We start from the raw sequence: 26,595 nt of genomic DNA, 5'->3' as shown, positions 1-26,595 counted from the left end.
TGGCAGTCCCTAGAAGACTTGCAGTCTTCCTCATTGCCCCACTCCAGACTTGGACATCAAGAGAGCAAGAGCCTGAGCTGGGGATGGTGACTGCATGTGCCCTTCCTCCATAACTGGAAGCCCAGTAAGACTCAAATCCCACCCTCTCCACCTCCAGAGTCTGAGGGCCCAGAGATAGAATTAGCAGAGATCAGAAACTGGGAGGTGGGAATTTGATGTGTAAAACAGACAGGCAAAGTAGAATGTTTTGCTACCATTTATTTGCTGTATGGTATGTACTCAAGGCATGAGTCAGGGCTTCTGTACTACCCTCTGATCCCAGGAGACAGGGCAGGCAAGAAGGAGAGCCCAGGGAGAAGCTAGCTCATCATGGGAAAATTGTGGGAGCTGGCAGAGGTAGGGGGAGACCCAGCCATCCTGTTCTGACTTCTAGCAATTTCTTCTGCCCTCAGTCATCAGGGGCTCCCTATCCTCCCATCCTATGGTCCCAGGTGCAGCAATGAGAGAGGGGAAGGGAGGAGAGAAAGGAAGACAAGTTGGTGCCAGGTGAAGGCATCTCTGCTCTGCATAGCTATTTGGCCCTGGCCATGACTACAAGCAAAAGTGGGTGCAGATGGCTGGGCCAAGGGCTGTGGTATGGAGTGGATACTCAGTAGGCATGGTTGGCAATGTAGAGAGACTGTGCTGCTGCTCCACCATCTTCTCCACTGCCTTCATACTTGCCCTGGGCTGCAAGCCCATTCACCTGCAAAAGGGAGCATGGAGTAAGCAGGCTGAGCCAGCCCACAGGTGCCAAGCCCTGCCAGGCTATAGCCTCTGGGTGCTGCCCCCACCCACCACCACCTGTAGCTCCCAACCTCAGCCCGCTTGATGAACTCCTCAGTGGCAGCCCCAGCATTGTCCCGTTGCCCTCGCCAGGCATTGAGTGCAGAGGCTTGCAGGGCACGCCCATAGGAAAAGGTAAGCGCCCAGGGCCGGGGAAGGGGGCAGCGGTTGATGGCATTGAGGTTGAATGATGCCTCTTCTTCGCTCTGACCCCCAGACAGGAAGGTCACTCCTAGTGTGGAGGAGAGAAGACAAACTGACTGGTCACTCCCAATTTTTCCAGGATAGGGAACCCCTGAAGGCCACAAGAAGGACCTGAAGATGGGCCTTAGGGATAGGAGCAGGTTAGGGAGCTGGGTAGTACCTGGGACAGCTGGGGGCACAGTGCGACGCAGGGCAGTGACAGTTGCCATGGCAATCTCCTCTGGGGTATACTTGATGGGACAGGCATGGCCCGGGGTTACCATGTTGGGCTTGAGCAGGGTCCCCTCCAGGTACACATGATGGTCACTCAGGGCCTTGTACACAGCAGCCAAGACCTGGGTGGGGATTAGAGGAGGTTTACTAAGGGTCTGGGCCCCCACTGGTTACTGCTCGATGGTCCCTATCTAGGGGTACATGGGCACAGACTGTGAGGGCTCAGTACAGGCTCAGATCACAGGCCTGTGCTGGGATGAAGTGAAAAAGTGCTAGGAGAAAGTGTACCTGGATCTAAGCTGGGGGCTCTGGGGAACAGGCACTCCTGCCGAGCTGTCCCTGCAGTATGTTTGTGTGCCCAGATGTGGACTCACCTTCTCTGTAACATACTGACAACGTTTGAGGTCATGGTCTCCATCAGGCAATATTTCAGGTTCCACAATAGGCACAATGCCATTCTGCAGGCAAGAGCAGAGATGCTTGGGAGGGGCAGTAGGGGAGATGAAGAAAGCCTTGTAACTCTCTCCCCACCAGGCATACAGGGCACCTAGCTCACCACCCTCCCAACACACACACCTGCTGGCAGATACTGGCATAACGGGCCAGCACGTTGGCATTCTCCAGAATGGCAAGTGCAGAGGGTGTGCGCTCACTGATTTTCAGCACACAGCGCCACTTGGCAAAGTCAGCACCATCCTTCTTGTACTGGGCACAGCGTTCTGAGAGCCCATCCAGCCCTGCAAGCACGGTGCCAACCTCATTACTCTGCCCCTCTTTTACCAGCATCAACTACCTAACACCTCTTTGGTCCTCAAGCCCACCCATCCTATACCTTGAGTGGTGGTTTCTCCATCAGTCCCAGCTAGAGGCACCACACCCTTGTCAACCTGTAGAGGAAGCACAAGCAGAGGGTTGAATCCAGGCAGGATTCTCCTTGCTACCCCTCCTACACAAGCTTATTTTCACACCCAGCTTCCATTCAGAGCAGGGCCAGGGGCTGCACCTTGATGCCCACGACAATGCCCTTATCCTGGATGGTTCGGACGAAGGGAACACCATTATCATCTTTCTGGTAGAGGGTCTCATGGAAGAAAATGACGCCTCCAATGCACTTTTTCACACGGTCATCAGCACTGAACAGGACCTGGCGGTACAGCCGGCGGTTCTCCTCTGTATTCTCCACCCCAATTTGGCTCAGCCGCTTGGCCATGCTGCCTAAGGGGCAAAGAAAGGCAGTGAGAACATCCCCAGGGTCCCCTAGCCACCTGTACCCTACCTGGCTACAGATGTCCACTTACCTACAGATTCATCCGCAGCCAGAATGCCTTTGCCCGGGGCTACAATCCGCAGGGCAATGTCAGACAACTCCTTCTTCTGCTCAGCAGAAAGGGCTGGGTACGAGTGAGGCATGGTGACAGCTCCCTGGAGTGGAGACAAGATAAAAAAGCCAGACCTCACCCACTACCTCCTCTGCTGCCTCTCCTGGCCAGATGGGCCAAATGGCCTCCCCCATCAAGCAACGGGCTGGGAACAGGGCAGCAGTCCTTGGCATGAGTCCTGGGCATCAAGTGGCACCAGTCCTTCTGACAGCTAGCAAGCTTAGGGCTCCAGTTCCCACATCTCCTTTTGTCCCTGGTAGGCATCCTTCCCAGCCCTGCGGAAAGTTGCAGGGTGGGGGTGGGCAAGTGAGCAGCCCTGAAGCCACAGGTCTTCTGATGAATCCGCTGCCCAATCGAGGATGCCAACCCTTATTTCACTGAACTTGGCCCCTTGTTGAGGTAGGCAGAAGCCCTGGCCTTTCCAGCTTCCCTTTTCTCATCCTCCACAGGACCCCTAGGGAAAGTGTACTTACTTCCAAGGCTTCAGAATGAGGCAAAAGTACTTATTGCCACCCTCTTCTCTCAGCTTCTAGAGGAAAAGGTTGGAAGAACAGGTAGGGAATAGGAATGGCACGAATACCAGTCACAGGCTCCTACAGCTTCTCCTTTTCTGTACTCCACACCTGCCTGCCTATGCCTAATGCCTACTCCCACCCAGTACCGGAGGTTGGCCCCAGTGGAGCTGCAGTGTTGTAGGAAAGAGGGCCCAGCGGGTCAGCTGCGTTAGTGTGTGGAGACTGCGGTTAGTGACACCTCCGGGTCATCTAACCTGTGGCAGGAGGGATAGCAATAGGAAGCACTTCAATTCCCCACAACTCAGACACCCAGACGGGAGGGCAGAGGACCAAGGCTGAAAGGAGTAGAGAGCCTGAGAGAGATGACACTGAGGGGAGGTAGTGGTGACGCAGGCTAACCAGTCAGCGGGAGAGACCTAGACTAGGGGCAGAGAAGGCGGGAGAACTGGAGAGAGGACCTAGCCTAGGAGGAGAGGGAGCAGGCTGAGAAGGAAATGCTCTGGGTAGGAGAGGCAGACTCCAAGGAAAAATCCAACAAGTAGAGGAGGATTTGGGATTGGAAAAGCTGAGGTCCAGGTGGGAGAGCTGAGGAGGGATAGAACAGAAGAGGTTGAGCCATGGGGTTTGAAGTACGCGGAAAGGAGCAAAGATGTTAGGAAAGGGTCGAAAGGGCACATCCCGGAGTCCCAGGTAGCAGGACGAGGATGGCAGGGGAAGAGCCAAGGAGACGAAACGGAGATATTGAGGGCTCCCGCCTTGCCTGGCCTTACCTGTGCGCAGCCAGTTAGCAGCTGCAGCCACAAGCACAGCTCGGGTTCTGATCCGCAAACAGATGCGGCTGCAGCCCTGGCTCCCTCTGGTAAATGAGGCTGCGGATGTCGCAGAGCTACGTGACTCCTCCGGGGGCGTGGCCTGCATGCCCCGCCCTGACCACATCCCCTCCCCAGGACTGGTGTCCGGGACAAGACCACGCCCTCAGAGGCGGGGCGGCGAGGTGGAGTGAGCGCCCCGCCAGGCATCCGTGGCTGTTAGGGACTGTCCTCCCACCTCGGGGAGCCTGGCAATGACCTTGCGTTTATTTCTGCCACAATCCCTTTACCACGTGCCGGGCACTTGCTGGATGCTGGGGATTAAGCTTGGTCTGGTGAAGAGGAGGCACCAGAACAGTAACAACAGGTTGAGTAGGTAGGGCAGAAGCATCTTCAAGGTGCCCAAGTTCAGGGCAGGAAGTAATGAACTGAGCTTCTCTGTCCTCACCCCCATATTTGCCAGGGTATACCCCCGAGGGGGCTGGGGAAAGTAAGAGAATGAAGCCTTTCTGTTTTCTCCAGGCGGTGAGCCAGGGAACAAGCAGTCCACTGCCCAGAGTTTTGGTGAAAGGAGGGGAAGGGAGGAAGGGCAGGCAGCCTTGGCTTTGGTTGCAGCAGGAGGTGGAGAGGGATCTATGAAGGGTGCCCAGGCAGGAGGCCCAAGCTGCCTCTTCTCTGACTTCATCATCCACCCCCTCTCACCCAAAAAGTAAGATTCCGTAAGCTTGGAGAAATTCATTAAATACACTTTATTTAAATAGCATTTATCTCAGTTGGCTCTATGCCAGTTGGTCGTGGTATTGGGGTAAGGGGGTATTGCAGGTAAAAAGGGGTGAAGCAGATTCTGGCTTTCAGTTTCTTAGCTTAGAAATTCCAGCAATCCCTGTAGCTCTTTGCATCCCCTCACCACCTCTGGAATAGAGAGCAGGGTCTGGGAAGAGAGGCAGAAAACGCAGCTCAGGACCACAGAGCTAAGGCCCAGGGCTCCCAGCCCCAGGAGGCAGCCACTGAATTAGAGGGGAGAAAACAGACACCACAGAGAAGCCTGCAATAGTGATTCAGGCCCAGCTCTCAGCATAGGCTGGGAACCAGAGCTGTGCTCATTAGTACCTCCTGGGGCCAGGACTTGTACCAGGTGCATTAGTGATATCACCTCCCTCCTGCCTATACCTTATAAATATGCTGAACAATGTCATCTAGTTTTTCTAATTCCTTGTCAGAGCGCCGAAGGTTCTCCTCTAGGATATTTCTCTAGAAAGCAAACAGATTTTATAAGTCCTATGCATAAAAGAGCAAGCTTGGTAGGACAGGGGAAACATGGCGGGGCATTTGCTAACGATGGTAGGAATGGCCCTGGAATGGCATGGACATTCTTACATGGCTCTGGAACTTGATCATGAGTTTTTCCTTCTCATTTTTCATCTCCAGGAACATCACTCTCAGTTTATCCACCTAGAAATATGTCCAGTTCAACAGGGGTACAGCCTGGGGCCCCCACCTGCTGTCCAGCTCCTCTGTTAACTCTGAGTCACCTCCTGAGAGAGCCACACTTTCTCCTGGATCCAATTGGTGGCCACAGGCTGGCAGTTGGAGTCCAGCTGGCCTGCCAGGGCCTCCTGGAGCACTTTGGTCTCTGTCTCTGCACGCCGAAGTGAGCGGGTAAGGTGGGTCACCTCCTCTCTAAGGCTCTGGGAATGAGAATGGAGAGGTGTCCAATAGGACATAAGGATAGACAATATGTGGTGAACAAAAGCAAACCTTTCTCATATTTGGGATCCTGGCTGACCAGTAACACAGAAGGCAAAGGCCTGGGCATGATGGTGAACATACTATGAGCTCGCCACTCTTGTCTATCTGTTCTAGGATCTTCTCATTCTGCTGCTGTATCACTTCCTGGAGCTCCTTTTCATTCTGTGAGGGAAAGGGAGGTGAGAAGACACATGGAGAGCTGGTCTCTTCACAGCCCTTGCCAGGAGGTAGGAGAGAGTGCTTGACCCATGCTTAGCCCACATGGGACCAATTGATATCACGCCAATTCTTCCCCCAGGACCAAGCCAGGCAAGGCACATTTCAGTGTTGGGAGAGCTCTGCTAGAGTTCCTGACTTCTCTCCTAGGTCGGCCTGGGAAGACAGGTCAGCCCATAGCTGATATGTGAAATGTCTGACCCCAGGAAGGGCAAAACTAGGGCAGTGGTTGGAAAATCCCCACCACCCAGATTCCTGGAGAGATAATGGCTCCCAGTGGGCCAGTAGAGCTGCCCCAGTTCTTCATCGCCCCACTTCTAGGTCCCTCCTTCACCTTGTAGCGCAAGCACAAGGCCTGGTTCAGCTTCTCTATGTCTGCTTCCTTTGCCTTCTGGGCTTCCTGATGCTGTTCTTCCTGGGCCTGCAGCCTAGCTTGCAGCTCACAACTGAAGGAAGGAAGAATTCAGCAACATTCCTGTCCTCTCAGGGGCAAGTTGGACCCTTGGCATAAGAGGCTGTTTCACTGTCCCTCTGTCACCAAAACTGCATCCCACTCACATTTTTCGCTGCAGAGTCCTGACGGCTTCTTCTTTAGACTCTTGTAGCAGGGAACAAAGACTCTGAAGCTCAATAGTCATAATACTCATTTCTGCCAGGCTCTCCTCCATGCCTGGGGTCTCTGAAAGAGAAAGTCCCAGATAGAAGTCTAGCCTTCCAGCCCTGGAAGGAAGGAGTGTATAGCCATCATTTCCACAACTCTTATCCGTGTTCCCCACCCACAGGATTTGAATGTCTGGAACATTACAGATCCCAGAAGGCAGAAATAAAATGAGCCCAAGTAGAATTGAGGTTTTTAGAGCAAAGCACTTCTCACTGCTTTTGTCTTTACTCATCACCACCAGATTTTCTAGAAATGAGGCAGGATCCCTGGAGCCTCTCCTAACCTGCGGGCTGAAGGGAAACCATTGATGCTACTCGGGTGAAAGCACTCTTGTCACTTCCAAGCAAGGGCACAGGAGTTGATTCTGGCTCTAAGAGAAAAACCAATAATGGGAGAGGGCCCCTCTGATGATCCAGGCAGGGGTCTACCATAATGGAAGCCAGGGTAAGATAGACAAGCCCGCTGGTGGACATCTTCAACAGCTGAAGATATCAGGAGCAGTGTCACAACTTTCCCACCCCCAAATCCCAGGGCCTTTAACCTTCATCTGCCACTGCTGTCAAGATGCTTCCCAGGAAGGTGCTGTCATTAGGCAGAGGGTGTTCCTGGGTGGCAGCACAGGCTGTACTCAGCAGAAGGGTCTCTTGTTCAGTCTAAGGGCAAACAAGAAAAAATAGCCGCTGTTCAGGTCTAGTGAACTCCTGGGCTTCCAGGTAGCTCCCAGCCATCTCCTCCAAAATGCTGTTCCACCTATTATCTCAATTCTCTATCTTCAACTTCTCCATTAGTGCCTTTCTCTGAACATGTTTATATTCTTAAGCCTCTCCCACAAAAACAGCAGTATTTTAAAAACAAACCTAAACAAAACAAAGCCCTTCTTCTTACCTTAAATCCCCTTTTAGCTACTGCCTTTTCTAGAAAGAAAAGACAAGAAAAGAAGGAAGGAAGGAAGGAAGGAAGGAAGGAAGGAAGGAAGGAAGGAAGGAAGGAAGGAAGGAAGGAGAAAGAAAGAAAGAAAAAGAAAGAAAGAGCCTATACTTCTTGTTTATAACTCTCACCATCTATTGACTCCCCAGCCCACTACACTCAGGCTTCTCCCCTGTCATTCCACCTAAATTCTTGTCATTTGGTTCACCAATGGCAGCCTTACTTTCAAATGCAATGCATATATTTCAGCTCTTGTTTTACCTGACCTATTTGATATTGATGACCACATTGTTCTTTTAGAAACTTCCTTTTCTTAGCTTCCAGGACATGAGTCTCTCTCCTTTAAAGGCAGGCCCCACACCTTTCTGGTTATTTCTTGTCTATTCACAGATCCTTCCTTAACTGCTGGATCCTCTGGGTTAAGTCCTTGGCCCTAAATTTACTCTAATTCATTCCCAGGGTGGCCTTGCCTTGGGAGCATCACAAAAGCATCTACTTCAAACTTCCCTTCCACATGAATGACTCTTCCATCCCTCTCTCAACTGGATTTTTTCCCAGTCTGCAGACTCAAAGGCTAACTGCCTGTGAAGAATCTACCAGAAGGTTCCACAGTCAATCTGTCAACTTAGTATGTATGAAACTGAGTTCACCATTTTCCCTGTGCCACCCTATCAGAAGTCTGTTCCTACTCCTGTATTTACTATTCTAGAGCAGGGAGAGGGAAGGCTAGCAAATTGTGGCCTACAGGTCAAATCTAGCCTGCCAATTATTTTTGTAAATAAAGTTTTATTGGAACGCAGCCAGACCCATTAATTTACGTATCATCTATGGCTGCTCTTGAACAACAAAGGCAGAATTGAGTAGTTGAGACAGAGACCATATGGCCCAAAAAGCCAAAAATACTTATTATATGGCCATTTATAGGAAAAGCTTGCTGGCCTCAGTTCTGAAGTAGCTGTGCTTGTGGCTGCAGCTGCTAACTGGCTGCGCACAGGTAAGGCCAGGCAAGGCGGGAGCCCTCAATATCTCCGCTTCGTCTCCTTGGCTCTTCCCCTGCCATCCTCGTCCTGCTACCTGGGACTCCGGGATGTGCCCTTTCGACCCTTTCCTAACATCTTTGCTCCTTTCCACATACTTGAAACTCCATGGCTCAACCTATTCTGTTCTATCCCTCCTCAGCTCTCCCACCTGGATCTCAGCTTTTCCAATCCCAAATCCTCCTCTACTTGTTGGATTTTTCCTTGGAGTCTGCCTCTCCTACCCAGAGCATTTCCTTCTCAGCCTGCTCCCTCTCCTCCTAGGCTAGGTCCTCTCTCCAGTTCTCCCGCCTTCTCTGCCCCTAGTCTAGGTCTCTCCTGCTGACTGGTTAGCCTGCGTCACCACTACCTCCCCTCAGTGTCATCTCTCTCAGGCTCTCTACTCCTTTCAGCCTTGGTCCTCTGCCCTCTCGTCTGGGTGTCTGAGTTATGGGGAATTGAAGTGCTTCCTATTGCTATCCCTCCTGCCACACAGGTGAAGTGCTCCCTGGGCACACAGATGACCCGGAGGTGTCACTAACCGCAGTCTCCACACACTAACACAGCTGACCCACTGGGCCTTCTTTCCTAGCAATCTAAGGATCATCATTCACTCTTCTGACTTACTCTTACATCAAATTGGTTCTACTGCGTCTGCTTCTTAAATATCTATTGAATTCATTCACTCCATCCTCTCCTTTCTACCGCCTATAAAACTGCCATTATTTCAAGCCTTCAAAATCTGGCCTCCTGCCTACTTCTCCAGTGTTCTCTCCTGCCTTGCCCCACATAGCTCTCACACTGCAGCCATGAAGAGCTGCTTCCCATTCCTCAGACTTGCTGCATTCCATATGAGCAGCATCTTGCCTTGTTCATCCTCTAGTCCCAGCACCTAACCCAGGTTTTATAAGGTAGACACTATAAAAAAGAACACATCATGTACTATGTGCATGACTTTCTATGTACGACTCTCATATGTAGTCAGATGAAACTTGCATACACCGTTCCCTCTGCCTAGTGGGACTTCCTAAATACCCTCCCCTGCCCCACAAACTTCTAAACCTCAAGACTGTACCCAAGGTCAGCTGCTTTGAGAAGGCATCCTAATTCTCGAAGGCTGAAGTGGTGCTCCCCTCTCTATCTCTCACAGTGGTCCATGCAGACCTCTACCATGATCATAAGTCAAGATGACAAGTTTACATCTGTTTGTCTTCCATGCTAAACTGTAGATTTGTTGGCATTTCCTGTGCTCGGTACCCAGTTGGGGAAGAGGATCAGGTCATAAGCAATTGCCAGATTTTAGGATATTTGTTGTGCCGTTATCTGCTGAATAAGCTAATTACCTTTGTATTCTGAATGATGTCAACCATTTATTGTTTAGTGCACACTGCGGGGAGGCCAAAGAAGGCTATATTTCTGCTTTCTTGAAACATAGTCTGGTTGAAGAGACCAGGTATCCAAGGAAAATTAATACAAATACAAAAGGAGAGTAAGTTCATGAGAAATATGGCAGAAGAAAAGATCACCGGGTCCACATGATTTGATTTGGGAACATTTCAAAGAAGGTAAACCAGGGAAGATTTCTTTTTTTGGGGGGGGGAAGGGTTTCACTCTCACCCAGTTTGGAGTGCAGTGATACAAAAAAATTAGCCAGGTATGATCATGGCTCACTGCAGCCTCAACTTCCCAGGCTCAGGTGATCCTCCCACCTCAGCCTCCCAGATAGCTGGGACTACAGGTGCACAACACTACACCTGGGCTAATTTCTGTTTTTTTTTGTACAGATGGTTTTCACCATGTTGCCCAGGTCAGAAGGGAGGATTTTAATAGAAAAGGCATTTCCAGTTTGAACAAAGAAGAGAATGAATGTGGGAACAGCCAGAGTCTGGGTTCTGGGGATAAAAATGGGGACATGTGTGTAGCATACAGGCAATCTAGCTGGGGCAAAGTGTTCATAATAGGGAGGTAGGAGACAGGGGAAGAAAGGTTTGAGCAACAGGCTAATGAGGTCCTGTAGGTAACTGAAAGTCATATAAGGTCACAGTCAGAAAAACAGTAATGTTTTAGGAAGACTATTCTGTAAAATAAAGATACAATTGGAAGAGAAGAGAAGGAACCCCAGGATCCTACCTTCTCCTTTAGTTTTGTCTGTAGGAAGAGAGTCAGGCTCTGTAGTTGCTCAGTCAGCACCCCTAGCTTTTGAGAGTACTGCCGTGTTTTCTCCAGGTCTTGCTCCTGGTTATCTGCTATGGTGCTGGCCAGTTTAGCCCTGAAATAAGGAACAGGGAAGATGACCAAAGACCAAATTACCTTCTCTGAACGCCTCTCCCAAATCCCCACAGAGCTGCGTTAAAGGAGAGAAACAAGAGGCTCAACACTCACAGTTCTCTTCTTGGAGATTTTGGCTTCTAGAAGTGTTCCTGAGAAAAAATAAGCACTTAGGGGGAAGTATAGAAAGTTAGTGAACTTACGTTAGGTTCTCTACAGTGTCCTTGAGGTTCTCACACTGCAAGCTGCGCTCCCGGAGCACTTCCAGTGTGGTTTTCAATTGACACTCAACCTGACCCAGCTCCAGGTGAGCAACCTGATTCTCCTGGTCTGCAAACTGGGAAGACAAGAGAAGGAGCAAGACAGGCAGGGAGAATTTTAGTGCCCTGGGTACAGAGGCTTTTTCTAGTTCACAGTCTCAAACCTTACCTCAACACTATCAGGCAAGAATCAGACTCCTGAAGCTTACCAGCTCCCTTGGCCCAAGCCATATTCCTTACCTCTAAGGTCTCTTTCAGGTCCCGCACCTCTTTGGCCAGGACAGCTTGTTGCTGCTGCAGTTCTGCCTGCATGTGTTTTAGTGCCATCTCTTCCTTTTGCCATCTGCCAGAGACCACATATTAGATCCCATTTGGTCCTAAATCCTGGATGCCTACTGCCACAGTACCCTGTTAGGAACTCACTGAGCAGCCTGCTCCTCATTGCTCTGGGTAAGCTGGCAGAGTAACTCATCCTTCACAGCCAGGTCCTGGGCACAATGGTCATGCTGACTCTGTAGCTCTTTTAGCTGGCTGTCCATGTTGGCCAGAATCTGCAACTGAGCCCGGAGATCTAGAACAAAAGTATCCTAATGACACCATGCGGTCACCAGGATAGAAACTCCCCAAACTTGTGCTCCAAAGCAAGTGCTCCTGAGTACTTCCTTGCTCTAGTGCCACACTCCAAGCCTTAACAGGGCTCAAATGCTTACATGCGTGCATACACACACACACACACACACACACACACACACACACAAACACCTGTTGTTAGACGACTGTTTTCCAATTCCAGTTGTTCTGTTTGGCCTTTGCACTCCTCTAACTGGGCAGAGACTTGTTCCAGCACCCTAGAAACCTAGGAAGAAAAGATGGTTTTCCTCCTATAGTTCTTCCTGAATCAAATCCCAGGACTTGGTCCAGCTTCTCTTTCTGGACAAGACAGAAAACTACCTTGCTCCTGGGCATCAACATTGCAGAAAATAAGGTTGATCCTCAGGAAAAAGTAGAGACAGGAGAAAAGTTGCTGAAGTAAAGATGCTGAAGGGCAAAGGAAAAAACTGGGCTTAAGGCCATCTTACAGCTAAGAGACCTTACTGGCTGGCCTCCAAACCCACAGGATGAAAAGAAAACAGATCCAGGGTAAGAGGCTAATGGTATCACACATTAGGAAGGAAACCAAGCCTAAGCAGTCCCCACTCTTGGTTTGTACCTCCTGCTTTTCCTCAATTGCCGCATCACGTTCCTGCAGGGCCTGCTGGCTCTTGACTGTGAGTTTCTCTGTGAGTTGTCGAGACCGACTCAGTAAAGCTGTCCATGTTGTATACTACCAGGGGAAGCAAGCAGGTCAGTAGAGCACACTTGAGGCAAAGCTCCTAATAGGACTTGATGTGAGTAAGGAATTAGTTATGATGGCCCCAAATACTCACATCCAGTTGCATGGACCTCCAGTCTTGTTGCAAGGTAGAAGTAAGACTCACTGTCTGCTGAACCAGCTCTTCTTGCTCGGCATGAAGCCCTACCTACAAAAGAAAGACTGCCTAGGCGGGAGCCCCTTCCCTTTGGATACAGCAAAGTGGGAGTATGCAACCACCCTCCCAGTCTGTCAGCACAGACCCCAGGAAAGAAAATGTCCTTAAATTACCAGTTGGGTCTGGGCGTCCTTCAGAAGGCCTCTGAATTCCCGCATGGATGCTAGGTCCTGTTCCAGCTGGCTGATGCGCTGGCTGGCATGTGCACAGAAAGCCTCCAGCACTATCTCTGCCTATTGAGGGAAGAGGTTGCAAGGACACAGTGGGCAACAGGGGAGCCAGCACAAAAAGCTGTAACCATCTGACACCTCAATAGATCAGTTCTTTACTGCCCAGGGCAGGCAGTTCTTAGGCCACCCATCTGTGTCTAAAGTGCATTTGTGTTCCTGCAGGAACCTTGAGGTGGAAACCTCCCACATCCAAGAACAAATGCCTGGCACCTTACCGCATCCTTGCCTCTGAGAGCCATTTCCTCTCTGTGCCTTGCCTCCTCCCTTTCTGCTTTGAGGCTCTGGAGCTTTGCCCTCAATTTCTTCAGCAGATCAAAACAGCAAGAGACCAAGGTTTCTGTACACCGAGACTATATGATAAGAATCAGTTGATGTGTCTGGTTCCTCTTTATGGCTTTTAGTCCCACCACAGGCCTCCACCTCCATCTTCATGCTGCTTACCTCCTGACTCACAGTAGTCTTATCTTCTTCTAAATGCAACAGGGATAGGTGAAGCAAGGATATCAGCTCTTTAGAGACAAGCACCCATGATTGCTGTAGAGAAAAAAATGAGTAGGTGAGATCAAATAAAGTCACTAAGCAGGAAACAGGGGCACTGGGGAGGAAAACCGCTAACCCCAATTCCAAGCTCCGCATAAGGAGATGTACTTTACAAAGGTTTGGAAACCTCCCTTCACCACCACGGCTTAGTATCACCATCTACTAACCACCCAGGATTCTCCATTCTTGATCTTCACAGGAGGCCCAGTGGTGGTGTACGGTCAATCAACACTTACCATGACATTTCTGGCCTGCTGTAGGGCCTGTCCCATCTCATGGTTCTCCTTAAGATGCTGAAGTTTATTAGTTATCTAGCCAGAAAAACAGAGTTGTTCCTTGTTTTGTTTGTTTGTTTTTGAGAGTCTTGTTCTACCATCCAGACTGGAGTGCAGTGGCACAATCTCGGCTCACTGCAACCTCCACCTCCCAGGTTCAAGCAATTCTCATGCCTCAGCCTCCCAAGTAGCTGGGATTATAGGCATGCACTACCACACCCAGCTAATTTGTATATTTTTAGTAGAGTTGGGGTTTCACCATGTTGGCCAGGCTGGTCTTGAACTCCTGGCCTCAAGTGATCCACCGACCTCAGCCTCCCAAAGTGCTAGGATTACAGGGGTGAGCCACCATGACCAGCCAAGTTGCTCCTTTTGAGTAGGCAATATGTACCACCAGCACCTCATTCTTCCTCCCACCCAGTGAGTTATAGGAGCCTTTCCTATTTTATTTATTTTTTATTTTCTGTAGAGATGAGGTCTTGCTATGTTGCCCAGGCTGGTCTCAAACTCCTGGCCTCAAACAGTCCTCCTGCCTTGGACTTCCAAAGTGCTCCTGCCACACCCAGCCACCTTTCCTATTAAAAGCAGAAGCAAAGTTCTCAATTCAATGAAGCCAAGTCAGAAAGAAAAATCCACAGGTAGGTAAAAAATTTCTTTGTTTAGCCAGGCACAGTGACTCATGCCTGTAATCCCAGCACCTTCAGAGGCTGAGGCAGGAGGATCACTTGGGTCCAGGAGTTCAAGACCAGCCTAGGCAACACAGTGAAACCCCATCTCTAAAAAAAAAAAAAAAAAAAAAAAAAAGCTGGGCGTGGTGGCGCACGCCTGTAATCCCAGCACTTTGGGAGGCCGAGGCAGGCAGATCACCTGAGGTCGGGAGTTTGAGACCAGCCTGACCAACATGGAGAAACCCCATGTCTACTAAAACTACAAAATTAGCCAGGCGTGGTGGCACGTGCCTGTAATCCCAGCTACTCCGGAGGCTGGGGCAGGAGAATTGCTTGAACCCAGGAGGCAAGGTTGCAGTGAGCCGAGATCACGCCATTGCACTCCAGCCTGGGCAACAAGAGTGAAACTCCATCTCAAAAAAAAAATTTTTTTTTCATTAGCCAGGCATGGTGGCACATGCCTATATTCCCAGCTACTCAGCTAGACTGAGGTGGGAAGATCCCTTGAGCCTAGGAGGTGGAGGCTGCAGTGAGCCATGTTCGTGCCACTGCACTCCAGTATGGGTAACAAAGTGAGACCCTGTGTCAAAAAAAAAAAAAAACAAAACAAAAAAGGACGAACCAATGAACCAATTTATATCCTACAGATAAACAGAGTATGCTTACCAGCATTACCTATTTTATTCTTTGCTATTTAGTCACAAGAAAATGGCATCTCACTGTTCAATATGCATTTTTTATTGACAATAATGCTAACCTTCTTAGGTATTTATTCATCATTTTTACTTTCTTGTCTGCTCATTATGCTGGGTCAGATAGATAAAACTCATAGTATGCATAGAGTAAGTAGGTATGTTCTCAAAGGCAGTAGAACCCCAGAAGACAAGTTCTAAGAGAAAAGTGGGAGTCTTCATTACTGAGGCAAGGCAGCCATCATCTGGGGAAAAAATTACTACTGGAGCAGCACTGCTGATTTCTTGGAGTTCATGGCTCCCTTCCCCAGCAAAGCAGTTATTCACTGCTGCATCGTGAAATAAGGCACAGAGTAGCACATGACCTTGGATAGGGCTCACATAGTGCTCAGCTGGACAGTCAGGCAGGTGATGAGATTAATGTGAAGGAGGCAGCCAGGCAGCAAGGACATGGCATGCTGATGGAGAATGGCTAAAGGTATGTCATTTCCCCTCTTTGGTTCTGCTTCAGTGGCCTACAAAGGGACCTGGCAAGCTTCAGGGGAAGAGGATGCATGGCAGATTCAGGGATGGGAAACAAGGTCAAGAACAAGAGGAAAGGACACAAAGATAAGAAAACAAGTGGGAAATTGAACAGCTGGAGGAACACGGAGCTTATGGTTTCCAGGATTTTTGGCAAATGGTAAGGTCATTACTTTGAGGATATTTTCAACTCAAAGGAGGTCTCTGCACATTTGGGGACCATCTCTTCTTAGCAGCAGCCACCTATTATCTCAACAGCCACAATGGTGAGGTGCTATCAATTCCTTCACCTGCCACCATTCCCTTCCTTCCTAGGCCTGTGTTGTAACAGAATCCTCTAGAACATTGTTGTTGTTGTTGTTTGAGACAGCCTTACTCTGTTGCCCAGGCTGGAGTACACTGGTGCGATCTCGGCTCACTGCAACCTCTGCCTCCTGGGTTCAAGCGATTCTCATGCCTCAGCCACCCAAGTAGCTGGGATTACAGGAGTGCACTACCATACCCAGCTAACTTTTGTATTTTTAATAGAGATGGGGTTTCACTATGTTAGCCAGGCTGGTCTCAAACTCCTGGCCTCAAGTGATCTGCCAGCCTCAGCCTCCCAAAGTGCTGGGATTATAAGCATGAGCCACCACATTGGGCCAACAGTGGTCTTTTAGCTACTTTCCTCTAATATTTCCCACAAAAACTAAGTACCCTTAAGTTTAAATTGTTGCAAAGGCTGTAATGTCCAGCATATTACCAATATTGACAATTTAAAATTTTTTTTTTTTTTTTGAGACAGAGTCTTACTCTATCCCCCAGGCTGGAGTGCAGTGGCGCGATCTTGGCTCACTGTAACCTCTGCCTCCCGGGTTCAAGCAATTCTCATGCCTCAGCCTCCTAAGTAGCTGGAATTACAGGTGCCCTCCACCACACCCGGCTAATTTTTGTATTTTTAGTAGAGACGGGGTTTCGCCATGTTGGCCAGGCTGGTCTTGAACTCCTGACCTCAGGTGATCCGCCCGCCTCGGCCTTCCAAAGTGCTGGGATTACAGGTGTGAGCCACCGTGCCCAGCCTAAAATAAAATTATTAGATTATTCTTAAATATATCCAGTGGCATAAATACCACATACACCAAAATGATGAGATACCTAGTTGCTATCTTTTAAAAATACAAGAAAAAGCTCTTCTTAGCAGTCAGAAATTTTACTATGTCGTGCCTTTTTCTCTTTGAACATATATTTTTTATTTTTCTCAGAATTTCATCCTAATGTAATATATTTGTATGCTTTAAAGTCTGTTATTAGCTGGGCACAGTGGCTCACAGCTGTAATCTCAGTGCTTTGGGAGGCAAAGGCTAGCAGATCACTTGAGCCCAGGAGTTTGAGAACAGCCTGGCCAACATAGCAAAACCCCATCTCTACTAAAAATACAAAAAAATTAGGTAGGTGTGGTGGCATACACCTACAGTCCTAGCTACCCAGGAGGCTGAGGTGGGAGGATCACCTGAGCCAAGGAAGCTGAGGCTTCAGTGAGCCCTGATCACAACATGGTACTCTAGCCTGGGTGACAGACCGAGACACTATCTCAAAAAATAAAAATAAAATCTGTTATTAACCATCATCTCTGCAACAACAACAAAAGGTCATCTAAATTTAAATTAAAATTTCCTTTAAATTCCTTTGACCAGAAGGCTTTAAAGTGAAAAAGCTTTCTTTTGGATAGAGAAATCTTTTAATCAGTTGTATATTAGTCACTGTAATATAATTTCTAATAAAATAAACATGCTTAGCAAAATTTAATTAGGAATCACCTATTAATGAAATCGATGCAGCTTCCTTCCCCTTATTAGTTCATATATCTGTGGATTACTATAATTCCAGCAATAAGAAATGGTTCAGCAACAATTCATGACTCTTTGTTTTTTGAGGTAGGGTCTGGCTCTGTCACCCAGGCTGGAGTGCAGTGGCAAGATCTCAGTTCACTGCAGCCTTGAACTCCTGGCCTCAAGTGATCCTCCACCTCAGCCTTCCAAGTAGCTGGGACTATAGGCACACACCCCCGCACCCAGCTAATTTTTGTATTTTTTTGTAGAGATGAGGTTTCACCATATTTCTCAGGCTGGTCTTGAACTCCTGAGCTCAAGCGATCCTCCCACCTCACCCTCCCAAAGTACTGAGATTACAGGGGTGAGCCGCCATGCCGGCTGACTCCTTTCCATTCTGACAGATGTAAACACTGAGAAATCTTCTTCACATAAACAATAGGGGCCGGGCGCAGTGGCTCATGCCTGTAATCCCAGCACTTTGGGAGGCTGAGGCAGGTGGATCCTGAGGTCAGAAGTTCGAAACCAGCCTGACCAAGATAGTGAAACCCTGTCTCTACTAAAAATACAAAAATTAGCCGGGTGGGGTGGTATGCGCCTGTAGTCCCAGCTACTTAGGAGGCTGAGGCAGGAGAATCGCTTGAACTCGGGAGGCGGAGGTTGCAGTGAGCCGAGACCACGCCATTGCACTCCAGCCTGGGTGACAGAGTGAGACTCCGTCTCAAAAAAAAAAAAACTAAAAGAGTATAATTGGATTGCTTGTAACACAAAGGATAAATGCTTGAGGGGACAGACACAGATATTCCATTTTCCATTTTCCATGATGTGATTATTGACCATCACATGCCTATATCAAAACATCTCATGGACTCCATGAATATATTTACCTACTCTGTAACCACAAAAATTAAAAATTATTTTAAAAAATGTTTTAGGCTTATTCATAATTTTTCTTAAAATATTAAATATAGTCTACCAATGCAAAAAACGAAGAAAAAGAATACATGTGGAAGATGATGATCTAAAAACCAATTCCTTTAAAAGTTTCCTTGCTTGCACTCCTTTGGAAAGTTTTGATGTACTCCAGGGGTATAGTGACTACCCGCAGCTTTAAGGGGATTTTCCAGATCCTCAGCTTTTTTGTTTTAAGAGACAGAGTTTCACTCTCTTGCCCATGATCATAGCTCACTGCAGCCTTAGCCTCCTGGGCTCAAACCATCCTCCTGCCTCAGCCTCCTGAGTAGTGAGGCATGCAAAACCATATCCAGCTGATTTTTTAAAAATCTTTTGTAGGGATGGGATCTCGCTATGTTGCCCAAGCTGGTTTCAAATGCCTGGCCTCAAGCAGTCCTCCCACCTTGGCCTCCCAAAGCAGTGGGATTGGCCGGGCGCGGTGGCTCACGCTTGTAATCCCAGCACTTTGGGAGGCCAAGGGGGGCGGATCACGAGGTCAGGAGATCGAGACCACAGTGAAACCCCGTCTCTACTAAAAATACAAAAAATTAGCCGGGCGTGGTGGCAGGTGCCTGTAGTCCCAGCTACTCGGAGAGGCTGAGGCAGGAGAATGGCGTGAACCTGGGAGGCGGAGCTTGCAGCGAGCCGAGATCGCGCCACTGCACTCCAGCCTGGGTGAGAGAGTGAGACTCCGTCTCAAAAAAAAAAAAAAAAAAAAAAAAAACCAACAAAGCAGTGGGATTACAGGCATCAGCCATTGTGCCTGCCCAGATTCTCAGCTTTTACAAATGTTCTAAGTATAAGCCTGTGATAGGAGTCCCCTTTGCCCTCTGGCAGCTTCTCAGCTTAAATTCCAAGGAAGAGAGCCCACGGGGATCCTTCAAGCTTTGAGAGGAACCTTCTTACCCCACTGTGAGATGTGTCAGTCTGTGTGCTACTGTCCTTGGTTTCTGGGTGAGGGACAGCCAGCTGGCTCTTCCAGTCCCGAAGCTGGCGGGAGAGAACCTCCAGAATGACCAGAGAGCTCAGCAGGTTATCTTCCAAGTCATGTCGAGACAAGGCAGTCAGATCCGGAGGCCGGCTGCAGCAGAAAGAGAAGAACATGATGAAAAGAAAGGGAGGGGAAGGGATGGGAGGGGAAGGTCCAGGGTAATGGAACTCACGAGGCGCAAGGACATAGGGGCACTTACCCACACGGGAGCTGCTCTGTCTCAGAAGTACTGTCCTTGGTGCCAACCAGGCCTGTCTGGGATGTGTTTGTACTCTTTTCCTGTGGTGCTGAAGGAGTAAACCAAGTCCCCACCGAGCAAGCAGAGAAAGGGGTAGTGCCAATTGCAACATCCCGAAGCATCGAGGGAAGGGATAAGCTTTGGCGGAGATTTTCCAGCATGACGGAGGTATTTACACCTTTTTCCAGCCAGGCCAGTGGGGACATCCAAGACTCTGCATCAGAGCCAAGAATCCTACTAACATCTTCTACTGCTGGGCCTGGAGCTGCTTGGGATTCCATTTCTACTAGATTTGGTGTCAGGCATGTGGACAGAATATCTTCCACATTTGAGACAAGTGCTTGATCTTCTGATTCGAACTCCTTAGAGTGTGTGGGAAACCTCATTTCTCTTTCCTCCGTAGCTCCATGCTCTACAATTTCCTCCTCTGGGTCCACATGATTGACAGGGAAATCTGCTGCCAAGGCAGTTGAAGGGGAAGGCCAGAGAACAGAGGAAGGCAAGAAGGCGTTACTTTCAGAAGGTACTAAGTCCTCAGGCACAGCCTCAGTCCTACTGTCCCTCAGGCTTTCCTTGGAGCAATGTTCAGAACAGGGATTTGGTGGAGACTCCTCTAAGAGATGGGACGGAGATTCCTGAAAGATAGGTTTCTCAGATACAGCAGCAACTTCTGAAAACCTGTCTCCCATGCAGGGTGCCACCTCCTCTCTCACCAGATAGTCTGTTCTCAGAGGTTCATTTAAAGATATGCTGTTTGTCTCTGCCATGGTATCTAAATGGGCCTCAAATGTCATGTCTTGCTGCTGCCCCAGTGGAGATGGTACAAGGACGATGGTTTTAACCATATAGTTGTCCAGTGGGTCTACTGCTTCCTCAGACATTTTAGGAGTAGAGCTAATTTGGGGAATTGGATCTAGAGGCTGTTCATCTGATTCATGCTGACAAGCTTCTAGCCACTTTGAGGAATGACTGAAATGTTCTGAAGGGAAGTCTGTCCTCTTGGTATTTACAAAATCCACTGGAGATGAGTTGTTGCTGCCTTCCTGCCAAAGGAAACAAAAGTAGTTGTCTAAGGCAGTCAATTCAGTTCCCAACATACAATTACGGGTGCAAGATAGTGCCCTCAAAAAAGAAAAGAATTCTTACTACCTCTGCTTAGGTAAGAAATTGGCTAATCTTTGTTGCTCATATAGAGACCCAATAGTAGGGAAAGAAAAGCTGCTAAGCCATTTTGGGTCCTTCCAAGTGAACCAGCCTACATTATAAACAGGCTGAGAATATAGATCCATATCATGGGCAGATGGTAGCTTCAACGTGACCCCACTCATCTCCATTCTGAACTCTAACGCACTTCTAGATGAACAGGTAGGCGGGGTCCATAGGGTGTGAGTGAAGGCTTAAGCTCTGTCAGAATCTAGAGTTGGTACAAGATCTTCTCCCTCTTGGCTGGGCACAGTGGCTCACACCTGTAATCCCAGCACTTTGGGAGGCTGAGGCAGGCGGATCACGAGGTCAGGAGATCGAGACCATCCTGGCTAACACGATGAAACCCCGTCTCTACTAAAAATACAAAAAATTAGCTGGCTGTGGTGGCAGGCACCTGTAGTCCCAGCTACTTGGAAGGCTGAGGCAAGAGAATGGCGTGAACCCGGGAGGCAGAGCTTGCAGTGAGCCGAGATCACGCCACTGCACTCCAGCCTGGGCAAACAGCGAGACTCCGTCTCAAAAAAAAATAATAGTAATAATAATCAAACATATGAAATTTCTCATTTATATCAGTGGATGAAACAAAACCAAGGTTAGGTTAAAAGGGACTTCTGATATTCTGGCACTGTCCTACTTACTGACCTGGGTATTAGTTACATGGATGTGTACTTTATAGTAATTTGTTATGCTGTTATGTTTTATTGTAATTTCATGTATCTTACTTTAATTTTGAAATTATTAAAAGGTATGGTGGCTCACACCTGTAGTCCCAGCTATTCAGGAGACTGAGGTGGGAGGATTGCTAGAGCTCAGGAGTTCAAGGTTGCAGTGAGCCAAGATCACACCACTGCACTCTAGCCTGGGTAACAGAGCAAGACCCTGTCTCAAAAAAAAAAATAAAAAAGACAGGGCGTGGTGGCTTACACCTATAATCCCAGCACTTTGGGAAGCTGAGGCGGTAGGATCACAAGGTCAGGAGTTCGAGTCCAGCTGGGCCAACATGGGGAAACCCCATCTCTACTCAAATACAAAAATTAGCCGGGCATGGTGGCGGGCGCCTGTAGTCTCAGCTACTCGGGAGGCTGAGGCAGGAGAATCGCTTGAACCTGGGAAGCAGAGGTTGCAGTGAGCCAAGATCGCACCACTGCACTCCAATCTGGGTGATACAACGAGACTCCTTCTCAAAAAAAAAAAAAAAAAAAAAAAAAAAAAAAAAAAAAAAAAAGGCAATATAAAGATGAGTGTGTGTGCATATATACAAAATAGACACACATAAAGAGATGCATGAAAGAACTGTCAAATATGACAGTTATCTAAGATAGCAGAAATATTTCTTCCTTATACATTTATATATTCAAATGCTTCAAACAATTAATATCTATTAATAATCAAAAATTTACAGAACAGGCCAGGTGCAGTGGCCCACGCCTGTAATCCCAGCACTTTGGGAGGCCAAGGAGGGCGGATCACTTGAGGTCAAGAGTTTGAGACCAGCCTAGCCAACATGGTGAAACCCCGCCTCTACTAAAAATACAAAAAATTAGCCAGGCATGGTGGCATGAGCCTGTAATCCCAGCTACTGGGGAGGCTGAAGCAGGGGAACTGCTTGAACCCGGGAAGCAGAGGTTGCAGTGAACCGAGATCACGCCACTGCACTCTAGCCTGGATGAAGGAGTGAGACCCTGTCTCAAAAAAAAAAATTAGGGCCGGGCGCGGTGGCTCACACCTGTAATCCCAGCACTTTAGGAGGCCGAGGTGGGCGGATCACGAGGTCAGGAGATCAAGACCATCCTGGCTAACACGGTGAAACCCCGTCTCTACTAAAAATACAAAATATTAGCCGGGCGTGGTTGTGGGTGCCTGTAGTCCCAGCTACTCAGGAGGCTGAGGCAGGAGAATGGTATGAACCCGGGAGGTGGAGCTTGCAGTGAGCCAAGATTGCGCCACTGCACTCCAGCCTGGGTGACTGAGCGAGACTCTGTCTCAAAAAAAAAAAAAAAAAAAAAAAAAAAATTAGGCTGGGCGCGGTGGCTCACGCCCGTAATCCCAGCACTTTGGGAGGCTGAGGCGGGCAGATCACGAGGTCAGGAGTTCGAGACCAGCCTGACCAACATGGTGAAACCCTGTCTCTACTAAAAATACAAAAATTACCTGGGCGTAGTGATACATGCCTGCAATCCCAGCTACTCAGGAGGCTGAGGCAAGAGAATTGCATGAACCTGGGAGGCGGAGGTTGCAGTAAGCCTAGATGGCACCACTGTACTCCAGCCTGGGTGACAGAGCGAGACTCCATCTCAAAAAAAAAATTTGCCAGGCATGGTGGCACGCACCTGTAATCCCAGCTACTTGAGAGGGTGAGGCAGGAAAATTGCTTGAACCCAGGAGGCAGAGGTTGCAGTGAGCCAAGATTGTGCCACTACACTCCAGCCTGGGCGACAGAGTGAGGCTCTCAAAAAAAAAAAAAAAATTTTACAAAACAAAAATAACAGCTATTTTATTGGGGAAAAACCCTTTTCATTGTGTAGCTGACTGCATCTGGAGGTAGTAAGCCCAGCAGTTAAGAGGGAAGGAGAATTTGATTTCAATCTAGTATTCTGCTATTGTGATTAAATAATTATGGTTAAATTCTATAAACTCAGGCTGGGCGCCGTAGCTCACACCTGTAATCCCAGCACTTTGGGAAGCTGAGGCGGGCGGATCATCTGAGGTCAGGAATTCGAGACAAGCCTGGCCAATATGGTGAAACCCCGTCTCTACTAAAAATACAAAAATTAGCCAGGCATGGTGGCACATGCCTATAATCCCAGCTACTAGGGAGGCTGAGGCAGGAGGATCGCTTGAACCCAGGAGGCAGAGGTTGCAGTGAGCCAAGATTGTGCCATTGCACTCCAGCCTAGGGAACAAGAGCAAAACTGCGTCTCAAAATTAATTAATTAATTAATAATCATAATAACTTCTATAAGCTCTATAGAGCTAATTTCCACCTAGTACTTATTTTCCACCTTAAGCTGTACTGTCTAATATGATAGCCACTAGCCACATGTAGCTATTTAAATTAAAATCAAAAATTCAGGCTGGGCACGGTGGCTCACGCCTATAATCCCAGCACTTTGGAAGGCGGAGGCGGGCAGATCACCTGAGGTCAGGAGTTCGAGACCAGCCTGACCAACATGGAGAAACCTGTCTTTACTGAAAATACAAAAATTAGCTGGGCATGGTGGCACATGCCGGAGGCTGAGACAGGAGAATCGCTTGAACCCGGGAGGCGGAGGTTGCAGTTAGCTGAGATCGTGCCATTGCACTCCAACCTGGGCAACAAGAGCGAAACTCCATCTCAAAAAAAAAAATTAATTAAATTAAATTAAATATTCAATTCTTCAGGCCAGGCACAGTGGCTCACACCTGTAATCCCAGCACTTTGGGAGGCCGAGGCAGGCGGACCACTTGAGGTCAGGAGTCTGAGACCAGCCTGGCCAACATTGTGAAACCCTGTCTCTACTAAAAATACAAAAAATTAGCCAGGCGTGGTGGCGTGCACCTGTAATCCCAGTTACTCAGGAGCCTGAGGCAGGAGAATCGCTTGAGCCCTGGAGGCGAAGATTGCGGTGAGCTAAGATCGCGCCACTGCACTCCAGCCTGGGTGACAGAGCAAGACTCCATCTCAAAAACAAAAAAATTCAATTCTTCAGTCACCTCAGCCACGTATTAAGTGCTCAATAACCATGTGACTAGTAGTTACCATGATGGACAGCACAGATTATCAAATAAATATTTCCCTCATCCCAGAAAGTTCTATTGGACAGTAGGTATTTTGCAACTCTTTCAAGAAAGACTGCTATCATCATACTTCTATTACTCAGGATGTCATCTGTCTACACACTCTTCTTTCCTCCTCATACCTATTTTATTGATATCCCATCTCCTTCCAAAAAGAATTCATACGCATGAAAATGAATAGATAGATATGATTAATGAAATAACAAAGTCATGGTCAAAAAAGAGGAAGCAAAACTTCCTATACAGCTATAACAGTAGATGTATGTGATGATCCAGTTTGGCCTTGAGCTTTCTAGAAGGCAGAGGAGGGAAAATATGGTAAACTACATAGTTCTCATTATCAGAAAGAAAAGGATAGCAATTTCTTCAGGAAGACAATTTTTCCAGGCAGTTAGTCCTAAAGCCTTTCTTGGAGGAATCTTATACAGGAGTCAAGCTGCTTCCTTGACAAGTTTTGACAGCAACTGAAATGCAGTTTCTACATGGCTACGTCTCTCAAGACGTTTAACAAAAGTACAAATCAGTGAGGGCAATTCTGCAAGGAGCTAGTTTAAACTAAGGTGATCCAAGTACCCTACCTTCCAGTGGTGTAACTTGATCCCAGGAGAGTTCTGACTACCTCCTAGAGTAAATGGATATTGCCTCAATCTTGCAGCTGACTGACCTTTCCATAAGTGACCCCATGTTGGAGGAAGAGCACTAATCAGGGTGGTAGGATTTCTCAATAGTTTGATAAAGGTCGAAGGGAGGAGGAGGAGGTAATAAAAACTAACAGCTAAACAGAGATTCAGGTTCTCACTGGATTTCCTTTAACCACCCTAGGGCACCTCTCTGTTGGCCTGAATAGCTGTAAATAGATGTCACTGACGTAGAAGACTTCATTATCGTTATTAATTATTCTAGCCCTGGCCCTCTGTTCCCCTGAGCTCTCACCCTGGGCAAACAGCCCAGTCGAGAAGCTGTCCAGGCGAATCTCACCTGCAGCCCCAGCTTGCACAGTGATGGGGTCAGCGAGGAGCAAGCGGGGGGCCTTTTTCCAGAGTTGGTGAGGGCACCGGGTTGCAGGATAAGTTCGCGGAGAGGAGTTCTCATAGCTGGTTTTCCCTGAGAAAGGAACCAAGAAAGAGGGCGAGTGTGAGGAAGCCTGGGCTCCGCCAGTCCGCCCCTCCTCCCTCCCTAAGAAGCCCAAAATGCGATTAGAAGAGTAGGCTCGCACCCTAGTCACGCAGGAGCGGCAAGGCGAACAAAGACTCCACAAGCCCCCAACCCCGGGCTCGACCCAACTTTCCAGGACAGTCGACACGGCCAGTGCCCCCGCGCCAGCAGCCCTGCCCAGTTCTCTCCGCCACAGCTCTGCCGCTCACCGTCTGGGGCGAAGGCGACAGGCTGAGGCTCAGTTTTTTCACTCGCCACATCTTCAACCAGAAGGCAGGCCGATCACGTCTCAGACCAAGTCGAGGACGCCATGTTCACCCGCCGTCTGTGTTTGAACCTGCTCTGCGCTTCCCGATTGGCTGCTTCAGGCGGGCGCGTCCGCTCGGGGGGGGTAGAGCCCGGGGGGCGGGTCCCGCGTGGACCACGCCCCCGGCCCTGCCTGCCTCTCGGTTGTCGAGCGCTTTCCGCTGACGCAGCCCTCACCGCAGACACCGGCGGTAGGGTTGGATACGGGCCCGGCCCCGGACCGGTCTTGTGTCCTCACACCGGGGAGGACCACACAGGTAGCTGGAGAGTCCAGGAGTCCATCCCTCCTGCTTCCAGCGGACCCCCTCACATCCATGGCGTTCATATCCAAGTTGTCTCCGTGGATGGAGAAGAGAAATCCTCTCCCTAGGTCTCCCTCAGTCCTCTCCAGCCTCAGCCTTGACGGGAAAGAGGCGGCCACGGAGTCTAGAAGCCGAAGCGGTGCCGAGCGGCTTTCCTAGGCTTGGTGGGCCCGCGTCCGGGACGGCCTGGGCCGTGGTTCTCGACCTGGGCTGTAACGTCTCCAGAGTTTCTGGGCTTTTCCTGGGACTTGCTCAGGCCGGCTACCAGTTTACTGGGCTAACCCCTACACATATTGAACATTGAGTGTGTGCCTGGCGCTGTGCCGAATGCCGTGTAGTAGCTCATTTAATGCGCATAAG

At 48.8% G+C, this 26,595-nt stretch overlaps 2 protein-coding genes and 1 long non-coding RNA gene across 6 annotated transcripts; 1 reads left to right on the top strand and 2 right to left on the bottom strand.

The window, feature by feature from the left end:
- Positions 1–243: 243 nt before the first annotated feature.
- Positions 244–4,055, bottom strand: ALDOC (aldolase, fructose-bisphosphate C). 3 transcript variants are annotated; one of them, XM_055258687.2, is made up of 9 exons: positions 3,907–4,055; positions 2,541–2,664; positions 2,246–2,457; positions 2,075–2,129; positions 1,819–1,979; positions 1,617–1,700; positions 1,190–1,364; positions 858–1,057; positions 244–745 (listed from the first exon to the last, which is right to left on the bottom strand). In XM_055258687.2, exons 2-9 carry the CDS (start codon positions 2,650–2,652, stop codon positions 650–652), a joined length of 1,095 nt encoding a protein of 364 aa, XP_055114662.2. In that variant the 5' UTR covers positions 2,653–2,664; positions 3,907–4,055; the 3' UTR covers positions 244–649. The 3 variants fall into 3 exon arrangements, with proteins under 3 accessions (XP_055114662.2, XP_063484825.1, XP_063484826.1); XM_063628755.1 differs by adding an exon at positions 3,095–3,150 and having other exon boundaries at positions 244–1,364; positions 3,907–4,009; XM_063628756.1 differs by adding an exon at positions 3,095–3,147 and having other exon boundaries at positions 244–1,364; positions 3,907–3,994.
- A 620-nt stretch (positions 4,056–4,675) lies between these two features.
- SPAG5 (sperm associated antigen 5) lies at positions 4,676–26,047 on the bottom strand. Of its 2 annotated transcripts, XM_055258685.2 has the most exons (24): positions 25,837–26,047; positions 25,451–25,576; positions 19,451–20,532; positions 19,167–19,341; positions 13,578–13,652; positions 13,243–13,335; positions 13,017–13,151; positions 12,685–12,804; positions 12,470–12,562; positions 12,253–12,366; positions 11,805–11,898; positions 11,466–11,613; positions 11,283–11,385; positions 10,986–11,119; positions 10,645–10,783; positions 7,113–7,224; positions 6,855–6,941; positions 6,469–6,589; positions 6,245–6,356; positions 5,776–5,856; positions 5,478–5,633; positions 5,323–5,397; positions 5,116–5,196; positions 4,676–4,876 (listed from the first exon to the last, which is right to left on the bottom strand). In XM_055258685.2, the coding sequence occupies exons 1-24, from the start codon at positions 25,885–25,887 to the stop codon at positions 4,805–4,807; spliced, it is 3,579 nt and encodes a 1,192-aa protein (XP_055114660.2). In that variant the 5' UTR covers positions 25,888–26,047; the 3' UTR covers positions 4,676–4,804. The 2 variants fall into 2 exon arrangements, with proteins under 2 accessions (XP_055114660.2, XP_055114661.2); XM_055258686.2 differs by lacking the exon at positions 13,578–13,652.
- Positions 5,809–17,883, top strand: LOC134735228 (uncharacterized). The gene is made up of 3 exons (XR_010118083.1): positions 5,809–5,921; positions 9,896–10,079; positions 15,488–17,883. It is a non-coding gene; the product is annotated as an uncharacterized lncRNA (long non-coding RNA).
- Positions 26,048–26,595: the final 548 nt, after the last annotated feature.

This window comes from Symphalangus syndactylus, chromosome 20, assembly GCF_028878055.3.
Source record: "Symphalangus syndactylus isolate Jambi chromosome 20, NHGRI_mSymSyn1-v2.1_pri, whole genome shotgun sequence".
Taxonomy (NCBI): domain Eukaryota; kingdom Metazoa; phylum Chordata; class Mammalia; order Primates; family Hylobatidae; genus Symphalangus; species Symphalangus syndactylus.
Note: the sequence above shows the minus strand (reverse complement) of the source record. Positions and strands in the feature narration are given on the sequence as shown.